This window comes from Engystomops pustulosus, chromosome 11 (assembly GCF_040894005.1).
Source record: "Engystomops pustulosus chromosome 11, aEngPut4.maternal, whole genome shotgun sequence".
Taxonomy (NCBI): Eukaryota; Metazoa; Chordata; class Amphibia; order Anura; family Leptodactylidae; genus Engystomops; species Engystomops pustulosus.
This window is the reverse complement of record NC_092421.1, coordinates 3,588,932-3,610,154: the sequence shown is the minus strand read 5'-3', so window position 1 is coordinate 3,610,154 and position 21,223 is coordinate 3,588,932. Positions and strand designations below refer to the sequence as shown.

At 45.2% G+C, this 21,223-nt stretch overlaps 1 protein-coding gene across 6 annotated transcripts in view; it reads left to right on the top strand.

Moving 5' to 3' along the window:
- LOC140105815 (heparan-alpha-glucosaminide N-acetyltransferase-like) overlaps window positions 1–21,223 on the top strand; it is a 237,123-nt gene that overhangs the window by 123,900 nt on the left and 92,000 nt on the right. For all 6 annotated transcript variants that reach the window (XR_011850641.1, XM_072129916.1, XM_072129914.1 and 3 more), the window contains one exon: window positions 17,849–17,961. Coding sequence is in view for 5 of the 6 variants with exons in the window: in XM_072129916.1 (XP_071986017.1) it covers window positions 17,849–17,961 (113 nt within the window). In the remaining variant the exon portion in view is untranslated. The remainder of the gene's footprint in view (window positions 1–17,848; window positions 17,962–21,223) is intronic.

The following is a 21,223-nucleotide window of genomic DNA, read 5'->3' as shown; positions in this document are numbered from 1 at the left end:
TTCTTCGCTGGGTTCTTTGCTGGGTTCTTTGCTGGGTTCTTTGCTGTGTTCTTTGCTGTGTTCTTTGCTGGGTTCTTTGCTGGGTTCTTTGCTGTGTTCTTTGCTGTGTTCTTTGCTGTGTTCTTTGCTGTGTTCTTTGCTGTGTTCTTTGCTGTGTTCTTTGCTGTGTTCTTTGCTGTGTTCTTCGCTGGGTTCTTCGCTGGGTTCTTCGCTGGGTTCTTTGCTGGGTTCTTTGCTGGGTTCTTTGCTGGGTTCTTTGCTGGGTTCTTTGCTGGGTTCTTTGCTGGGTTCTTTGCTGGGTTCTTTGCTGGGTTCTTTGCTGGGTTCTTCGCTGTGTTCTTCGCTGTGTTCTTCGCTGTGTTCTCCGTTGTGTTCTTCGTTGTGTTCTTCGTTGTGTTCTTCGTTGTGTTCTTCGCTGTGTTCTTCGCTGTGTTCTTCGCTGTGTTCTTCGCTGTGTTCTTCGCTGTGTTCTTCGCTGTGTTCTTCGCTGTGTTCTTCGCTGTGTTCTTCGCTGTGTTCTTCGCTGTGTTCTTCGCTGTGTTCTTCGCTGGGTTCTTCGCTGGGTTCTTCGCTGGGTTCTTTGCTGGGTTCTTTGCTGGGTTCTTTGCTGGGTTCTTTGCTGGGTTCTTTGCTGGGTTCTTTGCTGGGTTCTTTGCTGGGTTCTTTGCTGGGTTCTTTGCTGGGTTCTTTGCTGGGTTCTTTGCTGGGTTCTTTGCTGGGTTCTTCGCTGGGTTCTTCGCTGTGTTCTTCGCTGTGTTCTTCGCTGTGTTCTTCGCTGGGTTCTTCGCTGGGTTCTTCGCTGGGTTCTTCGCTGGGTTCTTCGCTGGGTTCTTCGCTGGGTTCTTCGCTGGGTTCTTCGCTGGGTTCTTCGCTGGGTTCTTCGCTGGGTTCTTTGCTGGGTTCTTTGCTGGGTTCTTTGCTGGGTTCTTTGCTGGGTTCTTTGCTGGGTTCTTTGCTGGGTTCTTTGCTGGGTTCTTTGCTGGGTTCTTTGCTGGGTTCTTTGCTGGGTTCTTTGCTGGGTTCTTTGCTGGGTTCTTTGCTGGGTTCTTTGCTGGGTTCTTTGCTGGGTTCTTTGCTGGGTTCTTTGCTGGGTTCTTTGCTGGGTTCTTTGCTGGGTTCTTTGCTGGGTTCTTTGCTGGGTTCTTTGCTGGGTTCTTTGCTGGGTTCTTCGCTGTGTTCTTCGCTGGGTTCTTAGCTTAAATGATCCTGTGTTCACTGTTTTCATTGTATTCTTCACTGTTCTTCACTGTGTTTTCTTAAATAAATGCTCGATCTCGAGCAGGGGAAATACTCGTTGCAGAAACGAGCCGTTTCGATTATGCTAATACTCGAACGAGCATCAAGCTCGGACACGTATACTCGCTCATCTCTACTCGTAAACCAAACAATTGGTGTTTTGGTTTATTCTCTGTGCTGTTAGGTGTGTGGCTCTGGGCAGTAGCAAGTTGCCTGGCACTACCCACCAGAGAGTAGAGGGCTTCATATTGGAGGCTAAAAGTATCAGCACCGATGGCCTGTTAAAAGGCTAAAGCGTAACGTGCAACTGTGCCAGAATCAGGGGAGCAGCACCATCTAAGGATGCCGGGAGTTGGAGGTGGAGAAATGTCCACTTTAGCTCTCGATTCATTCTCCACTTCTTCTACCTCTCTAGTGTCACACTGTGATGGACTCTCTAGATACAGACCATTTGTGTTTCTGTATGTGTGCACATATATCTAGGCACTTTGTGAAAGCCCATCTACCAAAAGGAGGGTCCCTGTAGGGATCAGTTGCAAAAAAATTTTTGTGTAAAGATATAGGACGTATGGAACATAAGGTTTCTTGTGTTATTGGTGTTCTGTCATTTTTTTAAACTTTTATTTGCTGTACGGTTAGAACGCTGTTATTTTCATGGTGCTCTACATTCAGAACGGGGGTCACATACATTACATTGATAGGAGAACAAAATCAAGTCAAAAGTACAAACACTACAAATATATGGATCCAGTGGAAGGAGGACAATCCCTGCCCAGTGAGGACAATCTATGTGAGAGGGTAGATGGAGACACGAAGTGCGGGAGCAGAGCACTGGGGTTCATTTATATTATAGACATTTTGGTTTTCAGGAATCTTTTGAAGGTTTTGAAGTTAGAGGAAAGTCTGAGACATTTTGGTAGAGAGTTCCATAGTATCGGGGACGTCCTGGGGACAGTTGTGAGAAGCGCAGATGGTAATAGAGATAGGAAGAAGGTCTTGTCAGGTAGTAAAATTTTGAGGCATTGCTTACACTAAATATTCAAATCCAGGCATTAGATGTGGCATATGTAGTACACTCAGCATGTTTCCTATACACATCTTATCCCCTTTCCCTGCAGGAAGATACTTCCCACACCGGGACATTCTATCATGTCCTGCTTCCGAACCGGCTCACAAATGGAGCAGGCACCAGAAGCAGTGGATGTCAGCTGACATCATACTCAAACACTCACAATCAAAACCGGCTCAAGCATGGCCGCAGCATGTTAAGGTCTTCCCCCTATGGATCAGACACCCCTGCTCCGCTTACCGGGGATCCGAACCTCTTCTGGGCAGCCCCGAGGTTTGCGGAGTGCCTCGGGGCTGCCTGATGTCCTGAACAGTCAAGTCCTTTCCGGGTCTGACTGTAGACTGTCTGAGCATGCTTGAGCTTGCCAGATAGTTTACACTACTCTACAATGAAAAAGTATTGCAGAGCAGTGTATTGGACTTGAACCAGTGATCAGAGCATTGCTGGTTCAAGTTTGTATAAGTAAAAAATAGTAAGATTTTTTTTTTTTTTTAAACGTTAAAGGAAACCTGTCACCAGGGACCTCATTTTCACTAAAGATGGATTGCAGAAGTCCATTATACCTGTGTTACAATATAATTGTGTGTTATAACTTGCTCTTGCACCCTGACAAAAACCTGGGGTAGTCACAGGGGTTGGGCTTTGGTTTGGATGCATTCAAAAAAACATGTGACTTGACTGAGCTGCAGGCTGCCTCCATCTTTGCGCTCCTGTACAGCTCCTCCCTCCCCCACTGATGTCATCTCACCAGACTGTGACCTCTGAGAAGGAGGAGGAGCTGTACAGGAGCACATAGGTGGGGGCCAAGCTCTGAGGAGGGAGTAACACAGACAAGGCACATGTTTTTTTTTTAAATGCATCCAAACCAAAGTCCAGCCCCTGTGACTACCTCAGGATTTTGTCAGGGAGCAAGGTAAGTTATAACACACAATTATACTGTAATGCAAATCCTTAGAAAAGGCAGAAAGGCAAATGTGCACTGTGGGTGTCATGGGCTTCTGCAACCCGTCTTTAGTGAAAACGAGGTCCCTGGTGACAGGTTCCCTTTAAAATGTATTAATAAATAAATATAAATTTAAGCCCCTTTCCCATACAAACAGTTAATAAAGTATAAAAATACACAAAAAACCCAAACATATTTGTTGTTGCCACTTCCGTAACAATCTGTATAATAAAATTGAATCGTTACTGGATCCGCACGGCCAGAAAAAAAACAAAAAGCGTTCCAAAAATAGATAATTTTTAATTAATACGCTTAAAAAATGGTCAAAATAGGCCGAGTCCTGAAGGGGTTAAGTTAATATTTTTAATGCCTTTAATATTAATATTTTTTAAATGGCAAATGATATTTGGAAAATTGATGATAAATCTAATATGGATGATGGGGAAGAAAACCAACTCCCAGTGAGACCTTACGTTAATAACCAGTTATTGGAAACTCCTTTTGTTGCATTAAATAAAATAATTCTGATTGAAACCGGAAGCAGACGGCTCCGATCTCTGTAGTGGCCGGAGCAGCTTACTACATGAAAGCCGGCGCCGCTACGTGAAATCCGATCGCGTGCGACACAATCCCCTGCTAAATCGCTGTCACAGGGGAGCAAATCCCGAAAATGTCGGGAAGTCTTATGGAAATGCGATCTGCTGGACCCTTAGTAAATAAGCCCCAGTGTGGGAGGTCCTCCGTTGCTGGATTAGTTTCCATTCCTTTAAAAAACCATTCAGACTCATTCAGTTTTTCCCAGTTAATTTGCAGAAGCCGACACTTAATGTGCATTAGTCATGCGAGGGATGAGACACTATGTCCGGAACGCGCTGGAGGGAGGATAAAGATTATGACTGATGGATTTACTGTAACATTCTCTCCGTTTTCATGTCTCTTACTATTCCTGTATTATGACTTTTACTTCATATTAACTGAAAAGGGAAGCGGCTCTAAAGGATTTTTCTGTTTTTTTCCATGTTCCGTTTCTTGTATTTTTAGTAACAAAATGGAATTTCCATGCATTTTTATGTTCAAGTCGTAAGTGTTGAGCGGACCCGAACCTCAAAGTTTGGGTTCATACTGCAACACCCCTGTCAACGCATAGGCAAGGTGGTAGTTGCAAATAGCGCCCTCTCCAGGAGATGTTAGGGAGACTGATCACCTCTCTAGGAGGTCTCCAAGTACTGGAGAACTTAGTGATTGCAGCTGTAGCCACTGCCTGGTAAGGCAAGAGTTAACACTGTGAGATGTTACTGTCCAATAATGTTCTTGTAAAGCAAGCTGGAAGCTGATTGGAGAAGTGCTTCCACCTGACCAAGGGAATATATAAAACAATAGTGGGCAGGAGCACATGGTCTTGGATTCCAGTCCATAGAGTCCAGTAGATAGAGAAGCAGGTCCAGTGTGCAGTTCCCTGCAGAGCTGCTCTCCAGACCCACTACCAGGAAGAAGAAGTATCTCAGGACGCTGCCTGATACCCGAGGGGAGGTCAGGAGACTTTAGCCCCAGAGCAGAGTACTCTTCTATACTCAGCCTCATTCCTACCAGCCCAGCCTGCAGATCCTACCAGGCTGAGAGTAACCTTTCTGTGGACCAGCTATCTCCCACCAGCTCACCAGCTTGCTGAAATCTGCTGTTTTTTGGCCGTTCTTTTGCTGTTTTGGCCGTTTTTTGCTGTTCAATAAAGAACTGTAAGGTGATTTGCACAACGTTTCCTTAGTCTGATCCCTGGATACAGCTATTACCACCACGGGCTCCCCATCCATTACCCAGGGACATATCTTACAGACACTAAACGAGAAACAATTGCATCAGCCTCTCCCTCCATATTTCTTGCACACACCAGCTGCTGGAGACCTGCCAGGCTATGGGACAGCCCTCCGGTCCCCATACCAAGCACCGTGACCACAGCGTGCCAAGGCCGCAACCACCAGCCACTCCGGTATTCTGGGCCCCGGCTGCCTCCAGGCCCCAAGAAAAGGCTCGGCCCCGGTGGGGGATGTTGCAATACCAAACTAGAAGTCTGGGTCAGGCTCAGCCCCCTGCCATTAACCCTTGACTGTGGGGGGTTCCACATGTATCCAAAGAAGAAGTCCTGGAGATGGTTGCAAGCAGAGCTCCAGTAATTTAGATGCGACTTTGCCAGCGGCATTTATACAGTTAACACCCGTGATTGTTGCCAGCACAGATTTTTTACATTTCGGTTCGGCCAAGTGAACTATTCATTTTAAGTCCTCTTCATGGCTTGATTAGACGTGCTTCATTTTGCAAATATTTGAGAAATGGGGTCATAGGTAAAGACAACATCTTACTTCACAGCACCACACTGCCCCGTCCAGCAACAAGTGGAATATCCACAGAATCTCAAGATCCATGGATCAAGGACCCCATTATTCGATACATTGTAAATGGAAATGTAGCTGAGCATTCTGGGCTTTCTCTATGGGAGCTCTGATAACAACCAGCAGAAAAAATGTATGAAATGAGCCGAGCGTATGGCAACTTCTTCATAGAAAGAAACCCCCGGAGCCATAAGCAAAGGGGGACATGACTTTGGCATGGGGGGACCTAGAACGCTGGAAGTTTTTATGTAGTTGTATTCATTTAATATAGGTGGGTTCTGCTTTGAGAGGGCAGTGTGTGGGGTAGGGTGGTACTATGAGAGGGCAGAGTGTAGGGTAGGGTGGTGCTATGAGAGGGCAGAGTGTAGGGTAGGGTGGTACTATGAGAGGGCAGAGTGTAGGGTAGGGTGGTACTATGAGAGGGCAGAGTGTAGGGTAGGGTGGTGCTATGAGAGGGCAGAGTGTAGGGTAGGGTGGTGCTATGAGAGGGCAGAGTGTAGGGTAGGGTGGTACTATGAGAGGGCAGAGTGTAGGGTAGGGTGGTACTATGAGAGGGCAGAGTGTAGGGTAGGGTGGTACTATGAGAGGGCAGAGTGTAGGGTAGGGTGGTACTATGAGAGGGCAGAGTGTAGGGTAGGGTGGTACTATGAGAGGGCAGAGTGTAGGGTAGGGTGGTACTATGAGAGGGCAGAGTGTAGGGTAGGGTGGTACTATGAGAGGGGTGGGACCCAGCAGTAGATATCACTTCCTGTCCTGGGTCTCTCTTCCTCTTTCTCTCACCAGAAGACCATGGAGAAACATGTCCCTCCCACCCGCCCTGTACCATTACTACTCTACAACTGTTTACCTACTTTATGTGTAATTAAGAAAACTTTATTGTACATTATTTGCTGGATCGTGACATTGTGTATTTTGTACCATGTAATATTGCTTTGTACTGCATAATGATGAGATAAGGTTGGTTTTATCCTTCTAAGCCCAGAGGAAGGGCGATCCTTCAGCCATGGGTTCCCTAGAGGTTTCCTCCACAGGGGGTTTTTCCTCTCCTGAGTGCTGTGGGATGACTCTTTGTGAGTCGGAGGTTAGCCAGTTTTTATGGTTGCCTGGACATTAATTCATAATGTATATGTTCATGGCTTTAGTTTAAAAAAGAAACATACAAATGGAAACATATATTTATAAAAAAAAAAAAAATAGGAGTCAATTTTAAGTAATAAAGATTAGCAGGTTTTGCTATCTGTCACAGCTTTGGAGTTGGCGGTGGAGGAGTTGGGTGGAAGTTGCAGGTGGACTTAATTTTAACTCATAGAGGATGTTAAACCTCATGGTGGTGAACAGGCTGAGCTTTGGAAGTGGCCAGCCTGAAGGATGTCTTAATGGTAATGTCATCCGGGGGTGGGCACGGTGGTGAAGCACAGGAGTGAGGATCTTCACAAGGGTCATTGGTGCCCTTAAAGTGGACTGGCTCTGCTAGAATGGCGGTGCAGAGCGTGCCGCCCCTTTATTGCTGCCTGGCCGGTGGGCTGTATGTCAGGCAGCTGGGGATCTCACAGTATAGGTGAATCCCATTCCTAGCAATTCACCCAACTCCTCCTTTAACTGTTTTAGTCTTGTGATTTAAATAAAGCTGTGGCCTATTTGACACCATACAATGAAGTGTTTTGTGTTTATTTATACCCGACACAGTGTTCCCCTTTTCTTTTGAGCTGTTATGATGAAGTGAGGGTCCATCCCATATCCAAAAGTCAAGTAGTGAAAGTTTTATCTCCATGTAGGAATTCTTAATAAAACAATGTTATAATCCATGATATTTGTGAATTATCCTATGGGACATAGCTGCAGAGCCCGGTCACCTCTCAATTATTATGTAATTGACCATAATAATCCATTATAATAAACCGGGGTGAGGCTGAAGGGCTACCCTAGCCCCTCTATAATCTGACTTCACTGGCCATTACACTTTCTCATCCTCCACTATGCTTCTTCAGCACTTGTGCAGTGAGCCCTCTGTGCTGCAGCTTCATAAGCCGTCTCACTGTTCCACTGCCGCCTCCTGCTTCCTCCGCACTCTCCAACCCTCTGCTTGCTGTAACCAAATGGCCCCACAAAGTTTATGCACACAGTGCCGGGGTAACAGCCTGCGAATCTTGGGCATGGAGTGGATCTGAAGTTCATGAGGCTCATTAGCATAATTTAAAAAGTTGATTTTAGAAGGCAGGGGGCCATGAATAACAAATATAAGAAGATACCACAGTCACAGTGCCTGGATCTATGAGTGCTGTAGAAGAACCCAAATCTAGTTTTGGAAGTATCAGATGTTGCCGGCGCTCAGACATGCAAACTTTTTCAATCAGGCTTCTTTTAGAGATGTTTTATAAGGTTGTTGCAACACGTATCGGCTCCGGATCCGAGCCTTCGTCAGGCAACATGGATCTATGAGTAAGTGCTACCAGGTGCTAGAGCCGGGCCCACCGGACGATCATGTGGTGCACCACTCAGCTACAGCAGCACAAATATGTGTATTAGGCATTTGTTTCACAATATTAAAAAGGTGTTTCCCCTAAATGAACATCACTAAAATTTGCCGAAGGAAACCAAATTGTCATGTAAAGATATGCAACACCCTCGCCGATGCAATGGCGAGAGAGGGTTTGCGAATACGTCCCACCTGCATGTAATCACCTCACACTACATGGTCCTGATAGGACATAGGGGTATTGCAGTGGTTAATCCTGCCTGGCAAGGCAGAGGTTAAGTATTTTGTATGATGCAAGATGCTGTTGTCCAATGATATGTGTTACATCCTGTGCTTTGTGAGCTGAGATGTGATTGGAGGAGCAGCCACCACCTGACCAAAGGAAGGTAATAAAACCTCTGGCCAGGAATGTTCTAGAGAAGTCTCTCTCAGGAGAGAGAAGAGAGGAGTTAGTGATTATTCTAGTAAGGATTCAGAGAGATTCTAGTGTAGGAGAATCCTAGAGAGTGAGTGAGTGAGAAATCTCTGTCTAGCCCATACCAGAGCAGGAAGAGCCTAGCCCCTGCCTCTGAAGAGTGGAGGATTAGACTAGAGTTAGTGTAGTGAGGAAAGGGGTATCATCTTACCTTTGAAGGTGATACCTGAAGCCCTACAGGACAAGCTGAAGCTTCCTACCAGGACACAGCTGCCTCCCAGCCTGCCCTCTACATCCAGGCTGGTGAACTATCTCCTGAGGCTCCCTCCAACTCACATCTCGGCACCCCATCTACCTGTTAAAGGCACGTTTGCTGCGGTTCCTGCGGTTCAAATAAAGAACTGTAAGTTGTTTTCTTCAACTTCTGTCTCCGTCTGGTCCCTGCTAATACGGCTGCCTTCAGCACCGGGCACCCTGTCCATCACCCAGAGACTCACACTCGGGACATTAAGGGGTTGCCCCAGGGAGATCCGCTATAGCAGCCGCTCCCTCATCATTTCTTGCCAACACCACCCTGCTGGAGACCTGCCAGGCTGTAGGACAGCCCTCCGGTTCCCCCGTACCAAGCACCGTGACAATAGCGTGCTTAGGCCGCAACCGCCAGCCACTCCGGTACCGCGGGCCCCGGCTGACTCCAGGCGTCACCTCAAAGGGCTAGGCCCCGGTGGGGGATGTTGCAGATACATCAAGTTTATCATCAGCCTCAGCCACTGTGATCAATATGGTGCATTTGTAGAGCATCTAGGGTAGTGTATAATGTAGAGAGAATAATAGAATCTAGATATAGACACGGGAGGGGGTAAGTCTTGTATGATGGTGCCACTCACATCCTAGCAGATCCAAGTCAGCAAATCGACATTACACATTGGGGCAAATTTACTTACCTGTCCTGCGCGATCCCCTAAAGTGCATTGTCCGACCAGAATGTGCTGTGCCGCGATTCAAGAAGATTAGGCGCCCGATATCCTGCATGTGCCACTTCCCCGCTCAGGTCCCCGGAGTTCACCTTCTTCTTCCTGGTGCATGTAAGTGCATTGTCCGTGTATAATGCGCTGTGCGGGGAGTCACTAAGATCGTGCGTCCGATATCCTGCATGTGCCACTTCCCTGCTCAGGTCCCGGAGTTCTCCTTCTTCTTCCTGGTGCATGTAAGTGCAGTGTCCGTCTATAATCCGCTGTGCGGGGAGTCACTAAGATCCTGCGCCCCATATCCTGCATGTGCCACTTCCCCGCTCAGGTCCGCCGGAAATCACCTTTTTCTTCCTGGTGCATGTAAGTGCATTGTCCGTGTATAATGCGCTGTGCGGGGAGTCACTAAGATCGTGCGTCCGATATCCTGCATGTGTCACTTCCCCGCTCAGGTCCCTGGAGTTCACCATCTTCTTCCTGGTGCATGTAAGTGCATTGTCCGTGTATAATCCGCTGTGCGGGGAGTCACTAAGATCCTGTGCCTGATATCCTGCATGTGTCCCTTCCCCCGCTCAGGTCCCCGGAGTTCTCCTTCTTCTTCCTGGTGCATGTAAGTGCATTGTCCGTGTATAATGCGCTGTGCGGGGAGTCACTAAGATCATGCGTCCGATATCCTGCATGTGTCGCTTCCCCGCTCAGGTCCGCCGGAAATCACCTTTTTCTTCCTGGTGCATGTAAGTGCATTGTCCGAGTATAATGCGCTGTGCGGGGAGTCACTAAGATCGTGCACCCGATATCCTGCATGTGTCGCTTCCCCGCTCAGGTCCCCGGAGTTCACCTTCTTCTTCCTGGTGCATGTAAGTGCATTGTCCGTGTATAATGCGCTGTGCGGGGAGTCACTAAGATCATGCGTCCGATATCCTGCATGTGTCACTTCCCCGCTCAGGTCCCGGAGTTCACCTTCTTCCCGGTGCATGTAAGTGCATTGTCCATGTATAATGCGCTGTGTGGGGAGTCACTAATATCCTGCGTCCGATATCCTGCATGTGTCACTTCCCTGCTCAGGTCCCCGGAGTTCTCCTTCTTCTTCCTGGTGCATGTAAGTGCATTGTCTGTGTATAATGCGCTGTGCGGGGAGTCACTAAGATCCTGCATCCGATATCCTGCATGTGTCGCTTCCCCGCTCAGGTCCCCGGAGTTCACCTTATTCTTCCTGGTGCATGTAAGTGCATTGTTCGTGTATAATGCACTGTGCGGGGAGTCACTAAGATCATGTGTCTGATATCCTGCATGTGTCACTTCCCCACTCAGGTCCCCGGAGTTCACCTTCTTTTTCCTGGTGCATTTAAGTGCTTGATCTTGCGATACAAATTGAAAAATAAATCCTGCGGTTTGTATGAATCAGTCAGATTGTCCGATGGCCCCACCCCTGATTTCTGTCACATGAAAGCCTGCGCCGATGCGCCAAAATCTGATTGCGTGGAACACAAACCCCTTCTAAATGCATGTCCCAGGGGCACAATCCCCCAAAACATTGGGAAAACCTGACAGAAATACGGCCGCGGGACCCTTAATAAATGTGCCCCATTATGTTCATGACACTTGCATTGTCGTCCTTCTACCATTGCATAAGCCGCACTTTGCCTCTTATGTTGAATTGCACGTTGCCTCGAAATATTAATCACCATAAATATTGACAGGCGAGATGTTACGGCTGCGGGAAGCATTTTTCCTGTAATCGCATATAAATAATTTCATGTTGTTAATCCACGGTAATAAAGTGTCATGTGGCTGAAGTTCAGCCCGATACAATTTCTTAATGGTGGAATATTGACCTGTGGAGCGGGACCGTTATTCCAGGAGTTCCAGGACGCAGCTATGACACAATGTCCTACTCACAATGCAAGTAAATTCACAAGGTCCATGAGAAGGAAACCTTCTGTTTGTAAACTTTGAAGCACATTACAGCCGGTCCCCTCCTTAAGAACACTTGACTTACATACGACCCCTAGTTACAGACAGACCTCTGGATGTTGGTAATTATTGTACTTTAGCCTTAGGCTACAATAATCAGCTGTAACAGTTATCACCGGTGTCTGTAATGAAGCTTTATTGTTACTCCTGGTTCTTATGACAACCCAACATTTTCAAAATCCAATTGTCACAGAGACCAAATAAGTTCTGGCTGGGATTACAATCATAAAATATACAGTTCCGACTTACATACAAACTAAACTTAAGAACAAACCTACAGACCCTATCTTGTAAATAACCCGGGGACTGCCTGTACTTGCTACGAGGAAGTGTTTTTGGTGGTTCTTAAATTCCTATGGTACCTTATCAACTACCATAAAATTAAACACCTGTCTAGGGATTGAGTGGGCAGCACAACCACTTGCTCTCTGCCGATTGACATATGTGAGCGTGGCATCTGAGGGGTTATTTTCATCATACAACTATGATCTCAGATCCTGTAATTTGTCAGCAGAAAAAAATAATTGTAGTCCCTTCTCTTAAAGGACATGCACCATCTTCTTAGTGATGGCAGATGCGTCCTAATAAGAAGATTCTGAGGAACACTGCTCCTCGGGACTTCTTTTATTATGACTCTATATGCCGCAGAGTTATAAAAGTTATGCAAATTACCCTGGGGCACTCAGACTTATGTCAGCCTCGTCTCGTGTTTTAATGTATGCACACCCCCAGGTAACGCTAGCCTGTCCCCCTCAAGTGCATACATTAAAGTCTATATTTTCCCAATAGTGCCATATAGAGCCATAATAAGAGAGATCCTGAGGAACATCTTATTCGGACACATACATTCGGATACATCAGTAAATGTAAGATAAAGGTGACCGGTCCAATCATATATATATAATAGGCTTAGAATGCTGTAAAACACAATAATTATAGAGAACAGTCTCATACATACATATTCCTGGGTAAACCCCATTCTATTGAACACCGGTCCTTCTTAGCATAGGGCGACCACTCAGGGACATCGGAGACCAGTAACTGGCTACAGCAGAGAGTAATCCGGTGCTTGGGATCAATTGGGTTGGATATTATGGAAAATCAGTAAAGTGAATATATATTTTTTTGCAACATTTGTGCAGCTGTGATTCATTTTTTTTTCAAAATTTTTTTAGCTTTTTTACAAACTGCCTGGACAAGCCTTGTACTATCCCTTTATAATATGTTTCCTATGCATGAAATAAGATTGATAAATACTGTATATACTCAAGTATAAGCCGACCCAAGTATAAGCCGAGGCCCCTAATTTTACCACAAAAACCTGGTAAAACCTATATTTTGTTTACTCGAGTATAAGCCGAGTTTGGGTTTTCAGCACATATTTTTGTGCTGAAAAACTAGGCTTATACTCGAGTATATAAGGTATTAGATCTCTAGATCCTCTACACTACGAGGACCTATAATAATTCCATATTATTATAATAATAATAATAATAATAATAAACAACAATTCCATTTGTTTCCAAATTTATTTGCCCCGTTCTGGGTCTACAGCAATTCAATGCTGTAAATTAAAGAGCTCGGCAGAGAATTGTTTCTGGGACACTATAGATTTCCTGCATTGTCATTATTATTTACAAGGCAGGAAAAAAAGCAACATCAAAATCAAATCTCTTTGGCCGTTTTCAAAAAACTCTTTGCAAATAGACGCTGACGAGTACTCAGGGTAATTGTAAACCTCTTTACTGATGAAAATGTTCCGGAGAACAGTATAGGTATTACCGTAGTAAACTGGGTTATCCTACCATAGGAGGGTTATTCTCATCTGGGCATTGACATTCAGTTTCATTAATCTGCCTTATATAAACATTTCTCCAATTAGATGTTATTAAACATTTTTTTTACCTGTGTGAAGATAATTTCCCATAAATGTAGTGATATGGTCCCTTAGAAACAAGACTGTGTCCTTGGATATGACCACCTCTGCTGGAGGCATTGCACAAAGAAACAAAAGGTTTTTGTATATCAATTAAATTAAATGTGAATGGCCAGATGGGAAAACCCCATTAAAGGGGTTTTCCCATCTAGGCATTTAAATTTAATTTTATTTGCCATATGTAAACATTTCTTCAATTAGATGTTATTAAAAAAATGTTCCTGTGTGAAGATAATTTCTCATAAATGTAACCATGTTGTCCCTTAGAAACCAGATGGCTTCCTTGGATACGACCACCTCACACTCTGGCAGCAGTGGCCAGACATGCGCTATAGAGTCCTGCCTGACCCCCTGGATTCAGCAATCATTACCACAGGACGGATGTGGGACCTGCAGTAACTCCCGGACATTTCATATACAAAAACCTTTTGATTCTTTGTGCAATCCCTCCAGCAGAGGTGGTCGTATCCAAGGACACAGTCTTCTGAAATTATCTTCACACAGGAACAATTATTTTAATGACATCTAATTGAAGAAATGTTTATATATAACAGATTAATTAATCTGGATGTGACTGCTGAGACGAGAATATCCCTTTAAGGATCACGAGGTCTTATTGCCAGGACACCCACCAATTCTAAGTTCCACACTGCAGTGATTCCTTCTCATTTACCTGACTGCAGCTTTGCCCAACGGATCTGATTGGTATCACAGAGGACAAGCCCCATCTGAATGTACATATAATTATAGAAAGCCAAAAAATCTCCAACTACAGGGCTGAACATATATATCATCCAATATCACTGCTCGGAGTTTGGAGAACCACAACACATTAAGATAATCCCTATTAAACCTCCATAAAAGAGCGCACGCAAAAACTTTGATCAATAAGTAAATCAAATCTTTATTACACAATTAATGAACAATACATCACAAAAGTGCAAAGAGCTGCAAAACTATCAATAAAACTCTACTGTATGTAATTGCCAATGCACAACATATATATACAAATGTATATCATAGAAAATAATTCAAAGGAAGGGGAGAAAAACAAGTAGCCCTGTGTGGAATTGGGCCCCCACGAAGTACACCGACCCCCCCCCCCCCCCTTATTTCTGCTATTTCTAAATAAACCCAATAAGAGCAGGTGAAGATACAATCTGAACAGGGGTAAACAGTCCAACATAAGGGGATTGTTGCTTAATACAGTGTAATACAGACCGGAGGTACCATCCGCTATCATAGTATCCACATACCAACAGTCCACTTACCCGAAATCAAGGTGGGCGATCAAAAGGGCCAATGAGACACCCGACGCGCGTTTGGCAGACCTGCTTCATTGGACAGTGAGGTGAATCAAAGAATAAGTCTAAATAAGGGAATGAAGTCTGAAGGATTGGGTGTTCTTTTACCCCTAACACCCACAAGGGTGTGGACTCTTCCGCATAGAATACCCAGGTTTGGGGATTTGTGTAAGTAACTAAATTACCCTACCAGGGGCAGGAATAGTTGTCAGCTGGTGCATGAGTTGAGGAGGGCAGGTTTTGGTTGTGAGGATACGCAGGGAAAGGTCTGGACGGACAGCCGACAAGAAGACCTTACACACCCCTTATACATATACACTGTCCTCTTGTCACATGCAGTGGGGAGGAGCCAGGGTGAGCTTTGCCGGTTACACGTGTTCTCCCAGAAGAGCTGTTGACTCAATCATGTTACGACAGCCAATAAATAACTTGTAAAAAATACAGTTTTAGAGGGAAATTTCAGACGTAGACTTTGCCATTCCCTATATCTCCAAACTTCAAATCGCTTTATATAAGTACTTGTCAGCAGAAATGGACATAATAAACCACAGCCAGTATGATGTTAAGCACCTAAACACCTTCCAGGTCATTTTTCTTTCGTGATCCATCGTGATGACATCATGCAGAAATTCAGCTATGAAGTGAGATCTAAATTGGTTGTATGAAGTCAAGGAGGAGGAGATTTTAACACTGAAGTCAAGCTCTCTCTTCCTCAAAAAGCCCCTTCACTGTAATTTATGGTCCCGCTTTCAGGGTCATCACTAACCAGATCTGCTGAAGTGCGATGCATGATGTCAATCCCACAGGAGCAGGAGGCGTTCACAGGTCCTCACCGTGACTTTAGTGCTAAAGTCTCCACCTCCGTGACTTTATACATCAAATTTACATCTCACTTCAAAGTTGATTTGATGCCACCACCAAAGTCCATGAAAGAAACAAAAGCTAGAAGTTGTCACGGTGCCTGACATTATACTGGTACAGGCTGTCCCCCGACTTACACCCGACTTACAGACGACCCCTAGTTACAAACAGCTCTCTGGATTTTGGTAATTTACTGTAAAGAGCTATAACAGATATCACAGGCGTCTGTAATGAAGCTTTATTGTTAATCCGGGTTCTTATGACAACCCAACATTTTTAAAATCCAATAGACCCAAATTTTTTTGCCTGGAGCTACAATTATAAAGTATACGGTTCCGACTTACATACAAATTCAACTTAAGAACAAACCTACAGAACCAATCCTGTAAGTAACCGGGTGGTTTAATAGGCCAATTGCTGATGAGCGGTTCTCTTTAGGGGAGCCGGGTATATCTGTTATTCTGACACTTGCTGGGGTAAGATTTCTCTCCGTTACATTTTCTTGTCACCTTCCATTGATTGGTTGAGGTATGAGGTGTATGAGGCGCAGGGCAATGTACAGGCCAGAGACATGAGGAGGATTCTGGGACATGAAGCGGATAAAAGAGAGAGAGCGCGCTAATCCATTAATGGCGGCACTAAGGGGAATACTCGCACTTTGATTCATCTACAATCCTCTCTGCCTGGAATGACGACCATTGCTCTTTAATGTAATGTACGGGATCTTAAAAGCATGTTATCCCTATGACACGAATCCTATAGCGCGTGAGACGCCATGACGTAAGAACCAGACGGATTAACCCCTTGTGTGAGACCATCGACTCCAAGTGCAATTGTTCATGGCACAGATCTAGAATTCTCCATTTGATGTGCATTTTATATGATAATTTTTTATTACAGGCGGTATTACCCGACTTACAGACGACCCCTAGTTACAGACGGACCCCTGTGACCTCTGGTGACCTCTCTGGATGTTTCTATAGTCCCAGACTGCAATGATCAGCTGTAAGCAGTCTGTAATGAAGATTTATGGATAATCCTTGGTCCAATTACATCTAAAATTGTGAAAAATCCAATTGTCACAGCGACAAAAAAATGCTTTGTCTGGATCTACAATTATAAAATATACAGTTCCAACTTACATACAAATTCAACTTAAGTACAAACCCAAGGAACCTTTTATTGTACGTAACCCGGGGACGTCCTGTATAATGATTTTGGTAAAAATCTATAGATGATAGCGGAAGGCCGCGTAGACTTCCTGACAATTGGTAAAAACTCCATAACATAGAAATAGTGGAATAGACAATTTTTTTTTTGTAAGATGACTCAAAGGGCTTAATGAATAAATTGACAACTGGGTGTCACCCGAAGTAACAAAGTATCTGCGCCATAATGAGTGGACACATCCCTCTTTGTAAGGTAATGTCCAGTTGACAATTTATTGTAACATTTCTAGGAGGAATAACAGAGCAACAGTTCAATGCAGAAGTAGAAAAAACAGATTCTTTCTTTATGGGGAATGCAAGTTTTTATTGAACCCCATGGGTTAGGTGACCTGTCCACTGTAAAATACAGACATTCCCCGGGTTACATACAAGATAGGATCCATAGGTTTGTTCTTAAGTTGAATTTGTATGTAAGTCGGAACTGTATACTTTATAATTGTAGCTCCAGGCAAAAATTTAATATTATATTATTCATTCAGTCAACACAAGATTCCTGGATGAGGTCATGCAGATGGGTCGGCAGAGATATTTATGACGAGACGTGAAAGCAGGGGGCAGTTTGTGGTAATCATCGTCCTAGGCCCTCAATTCATCCCATATAATGCGGAAGATACAGCGGCTCTTACATACAACCAGAGGACTCATCTGTCTACTCAGAGATAGCAACTCAGTACAGGCAGTCCCCGGGTTACATACAAGATAGGTTCTGTAGATTTGTTCTTAAGTTGAAACTGTATATTTTATAATTGTAGATCCAGACCAAAAATTTTTTTGCCCCAGTGACAATTGGAGTTTCAGAATTTTTTGCTGTAATGGGACCAAGGATTATGAATAAATCTTCATTACAGACACCTTACAGCTGATCATTGCAGCCTGGGGCTATAGTAACATCCAGAGAGGTCACCAGAGGTCACAGGGGGCAGAGGGGTCCGTCTGTAAATAGGGGTCACCTGTAAGTCGGGTGTCCTTAAGTAGGGGACCACCTGTATGATGTGATAAGACATGACGATTGCCTGTACTGTAGTTCACCTATATGATGTTCTGTTTCTGCAGTATCTTGGCGCTGGGCTCGGATACCAGGGGTCCTTCAACGATTGGGGGTTACATATTTTGTTTTGGCCTTAATGCACACCTTCTTCAGCAAACCAAGTCTGGATCTGGATGAGGTAATTTTCTAGAATTGGGGGTTTGAATGAATTTTTTGTTTTGTTTAGAAGTAGCACTGAGCACCCTGATCAGGCCTTAAAGGGAACCTGTCATTGCAATTAACCCACCCAAACTAAATATTTATTAAAAAACAATGATTACAAAGCATTGCAATCGTCCCTAAACCATTCCTTTACATGGCTACAATGTTAAATCAGTTTGTAGACTTAAATGTATAAATATGTATATGAATTCACCTGAGGTCAGTCCAATGATATTAAAGGGGTTTTCCCACCAGTTGAAAATGTAAAAAAAGTAAATGTTGAAAAAGTAAATGTGATTTCATTTGATCAGATATATACATGAGGTAGATGTTAATGTAACCGGGTAGAACAAATGTTATTGGGTAAAGGACCTTAGATGACATCACCCTGGTCACATGACATGAAGTGCTCAATGATATAACATGTAAAACATTCAACACAGGTTTTCTTCCCCTAATAAGTAAACGCAGCTCTATTTGTCTGTAGTTGAATATTGGCAGACAGTCCCTAAGTCCCTGGCGTTCCATACAGCAGCATGTCCAGGCAGTGAGACCTCCCAATCAGGAATGAGGCCGGCGCCACACGTGGCGCTTTTGTCTGCGCTTGCAAACGCAAACGCAGACAAAGTCGCGCCCACCGGGGCGGGCCTCGGCCCGATCGCATCGGCGTTTCTATGGAAACGCCTGCGATCGGGAACGAGATGCCGGTGTTTCGCGTTAAATTAACGCGAAACACCGGCGGCTTGTTCCCGATCGCAGGCGTTTCCATAGAAACGCCGATGCGATCGGGCCGAGGCCGGCCCCGGTGGGCGCGACCTTGTCTGCGTTTGCGTTTGCAAGCGCAGACAAAAGCGCCACGTGTCGTGCCGGCCTAAGGAAGTAATGGAAGTAAAATTTAATATGCAGGCCTCCATTAAAGAGGTTTTCCCACAATCATAAGTTATAGGAGATGGCCTAACTTACTGGTCACTGATGAGACCTCCACAGATCACAAAAACGAGGGGTCTGATGGGGTCCCTCTTACCTCCATTGAACCCCTCATGGCTCCGTAAGAGTAATGGAGTTTCACTCGGTAATTTCCGTCAACGACAAAGAGATTGATGGAGTAGAGCGGTCATGTGCGGCCGTCTGCTCCATTACTCTGACGGAGCGACATGGGACCCCATTGGACCCCACGTTTTCGTGATATGTGGTCTCATCACTGAGACTCCCACCGATCAGCACGTTAGGCCCTATCCACAGGATGTGTCCGTGGGAAAACCTCTTTATTGGAGGCCTGCATATTAGATTTTGGATGGGGAATAATTAATGTGAATATAGAAACTTCCTTATCGCTGGTCATACAATATTTTGTGTAATGTTTCGAATTACTTAGAACCTTTGTCAAACACATTTGGGAGGAGAGGAGGTAACGTGTGCCGCAGCTTCCATACATTACCACCTTCATCAATAGGAAGGCCTCTCCAAAAAATGTGTACGAGGGGATGAACCCTGGTCCTGGGCACCTGCCAGTTTGGCTGTAAATGTGATTTTTGTTCTTTTGTGTTTGTACATTTGTACTTTGCATCTCGTTTGCCTCTCCATGTGCTCCTTCCCTCCATTCCCATTATTACCTTTTGTCTTCTGATTTGTCTGTATTTTAGCTGTTTCCCCCTGAATCACTGGGGCTCGGAATCGCTCACAGTTTTCTGTGTGTTGATTAATGTAGAGGAAAAATAATGTTCTTGTCATTCACATCTACATCTCCCCTGATGCATCCCAAAATTGTATTTGACTTAGCAGCAGCTGCCTGGCATTGGTCACTATAGTTAATGGAAATCTACCACCACGGATCTGTCTATTAAAGTAGATCCGGTGGTAGGTGCATTGTATGTATGTCAGGATAGCCCTTTTTAGGGCTAATCCTTTACTCCACTATATCTTTTATTATCTTAAATCAGAAAATATGCAAATTTTCTAATGAGGCTACACGGTCCGGCTACTCCACGCCCCAGTAGCCTCTTTGATCCTCCTACCAGATAGCTTCAGGGCGCAGCTACGAGGAGCGTTGCGCACTCGTCCGTGAAATCACAGTTCGGCGCAGGCGCAGCAGCTTTGCTTTTCGGGCCGAGAATGTGCAGCTGCCGGCCTGTGTTCTGCGCATGCGCAGAACTCTGGTTTTGTGGACAAGTGTGCGCAGCTCCAGATTAAAGATAAAAAGAGATATAGTGGGGTAAAGAATTAGCCCTAAAAATTGCTATCCTTACATAGGATAGATGCACCTACCACCGGATCTACCTTAATAGGTGGTGGTGGTGGTAGGTTTCCTTTAAAGGGACACCATTGGCAGCTTTTATACTACTGAGCTAATGGCAGGAAATGGAATGGAATCAGGAAAGGTGATAAATATATTTTCTAACATTCCGCATTTGACAATTTATCAATTAAAAACTGTATGCAAATTATCTGAGAAGAGTCACCTTTTCTTCGAGATTAGTTCCTTATAGAGGCTAGAGGGGGAGTGTCCACGCTATTCTGCTATTGTGGCTAGAAGCTTGGCTCTGAAGTCGCCTTAAAGATGATCATCTCTTCTTTAAAATAACATGAGCTACAGTGAGACAAAGACAAATTGAAGGATGAGTTTCTCATATTTACAATGACTCTAGAACTGTGATTCTAGATGCTAGAGAGCCCAAGAAAAAGTCATTTTTTTAGGTAAACGGATGAGAGAGAATGTAATTCCCAAGCTGTAAAAGCCGATGACGGCATCAGTAAGTTTTCTGTCCGCCAGTACCTCCGGGCGTTCTGTCCGCCAGTACCTCCGGGAGTTCTGTCCGCCAGTACCTCCGGGCGTTCTGTCCGCCAGTACCTCCGGGCGTTCTGTCCGCCAGTACCTCCGGGCGTTCTGTCCGCCAGTACCTCCGGGCGTTCTGTCCGCCAGTACCTCCGGGCGTTCTGTCCGCCAGTACCTCCGGGCGTTCTGTCCGCCAGTACCTCCGGGCGTTCTGTCCGCCAGTACCTCCGGGCGTTCTGTCCGCCAGTACCTCCGGGCGTTCTGTCCGCCAGTACCTCCGGGCGTTCTGTCCGCCAGTACCTCCGGGCGTTCTGTCCGCCAGTACCTCCGGGCGTTCTGTCCGCCAGTACCTCCGGGCGTTCTGTCCGCCAGTACCTCCGGGCGTTCTGTCCGCCAGTACCTCCGGGCGTTCTGTCCGCCAGTACCTCCGGGCGTTCTGTCCGCCAGTACCTCCGGGCGTTCTGTC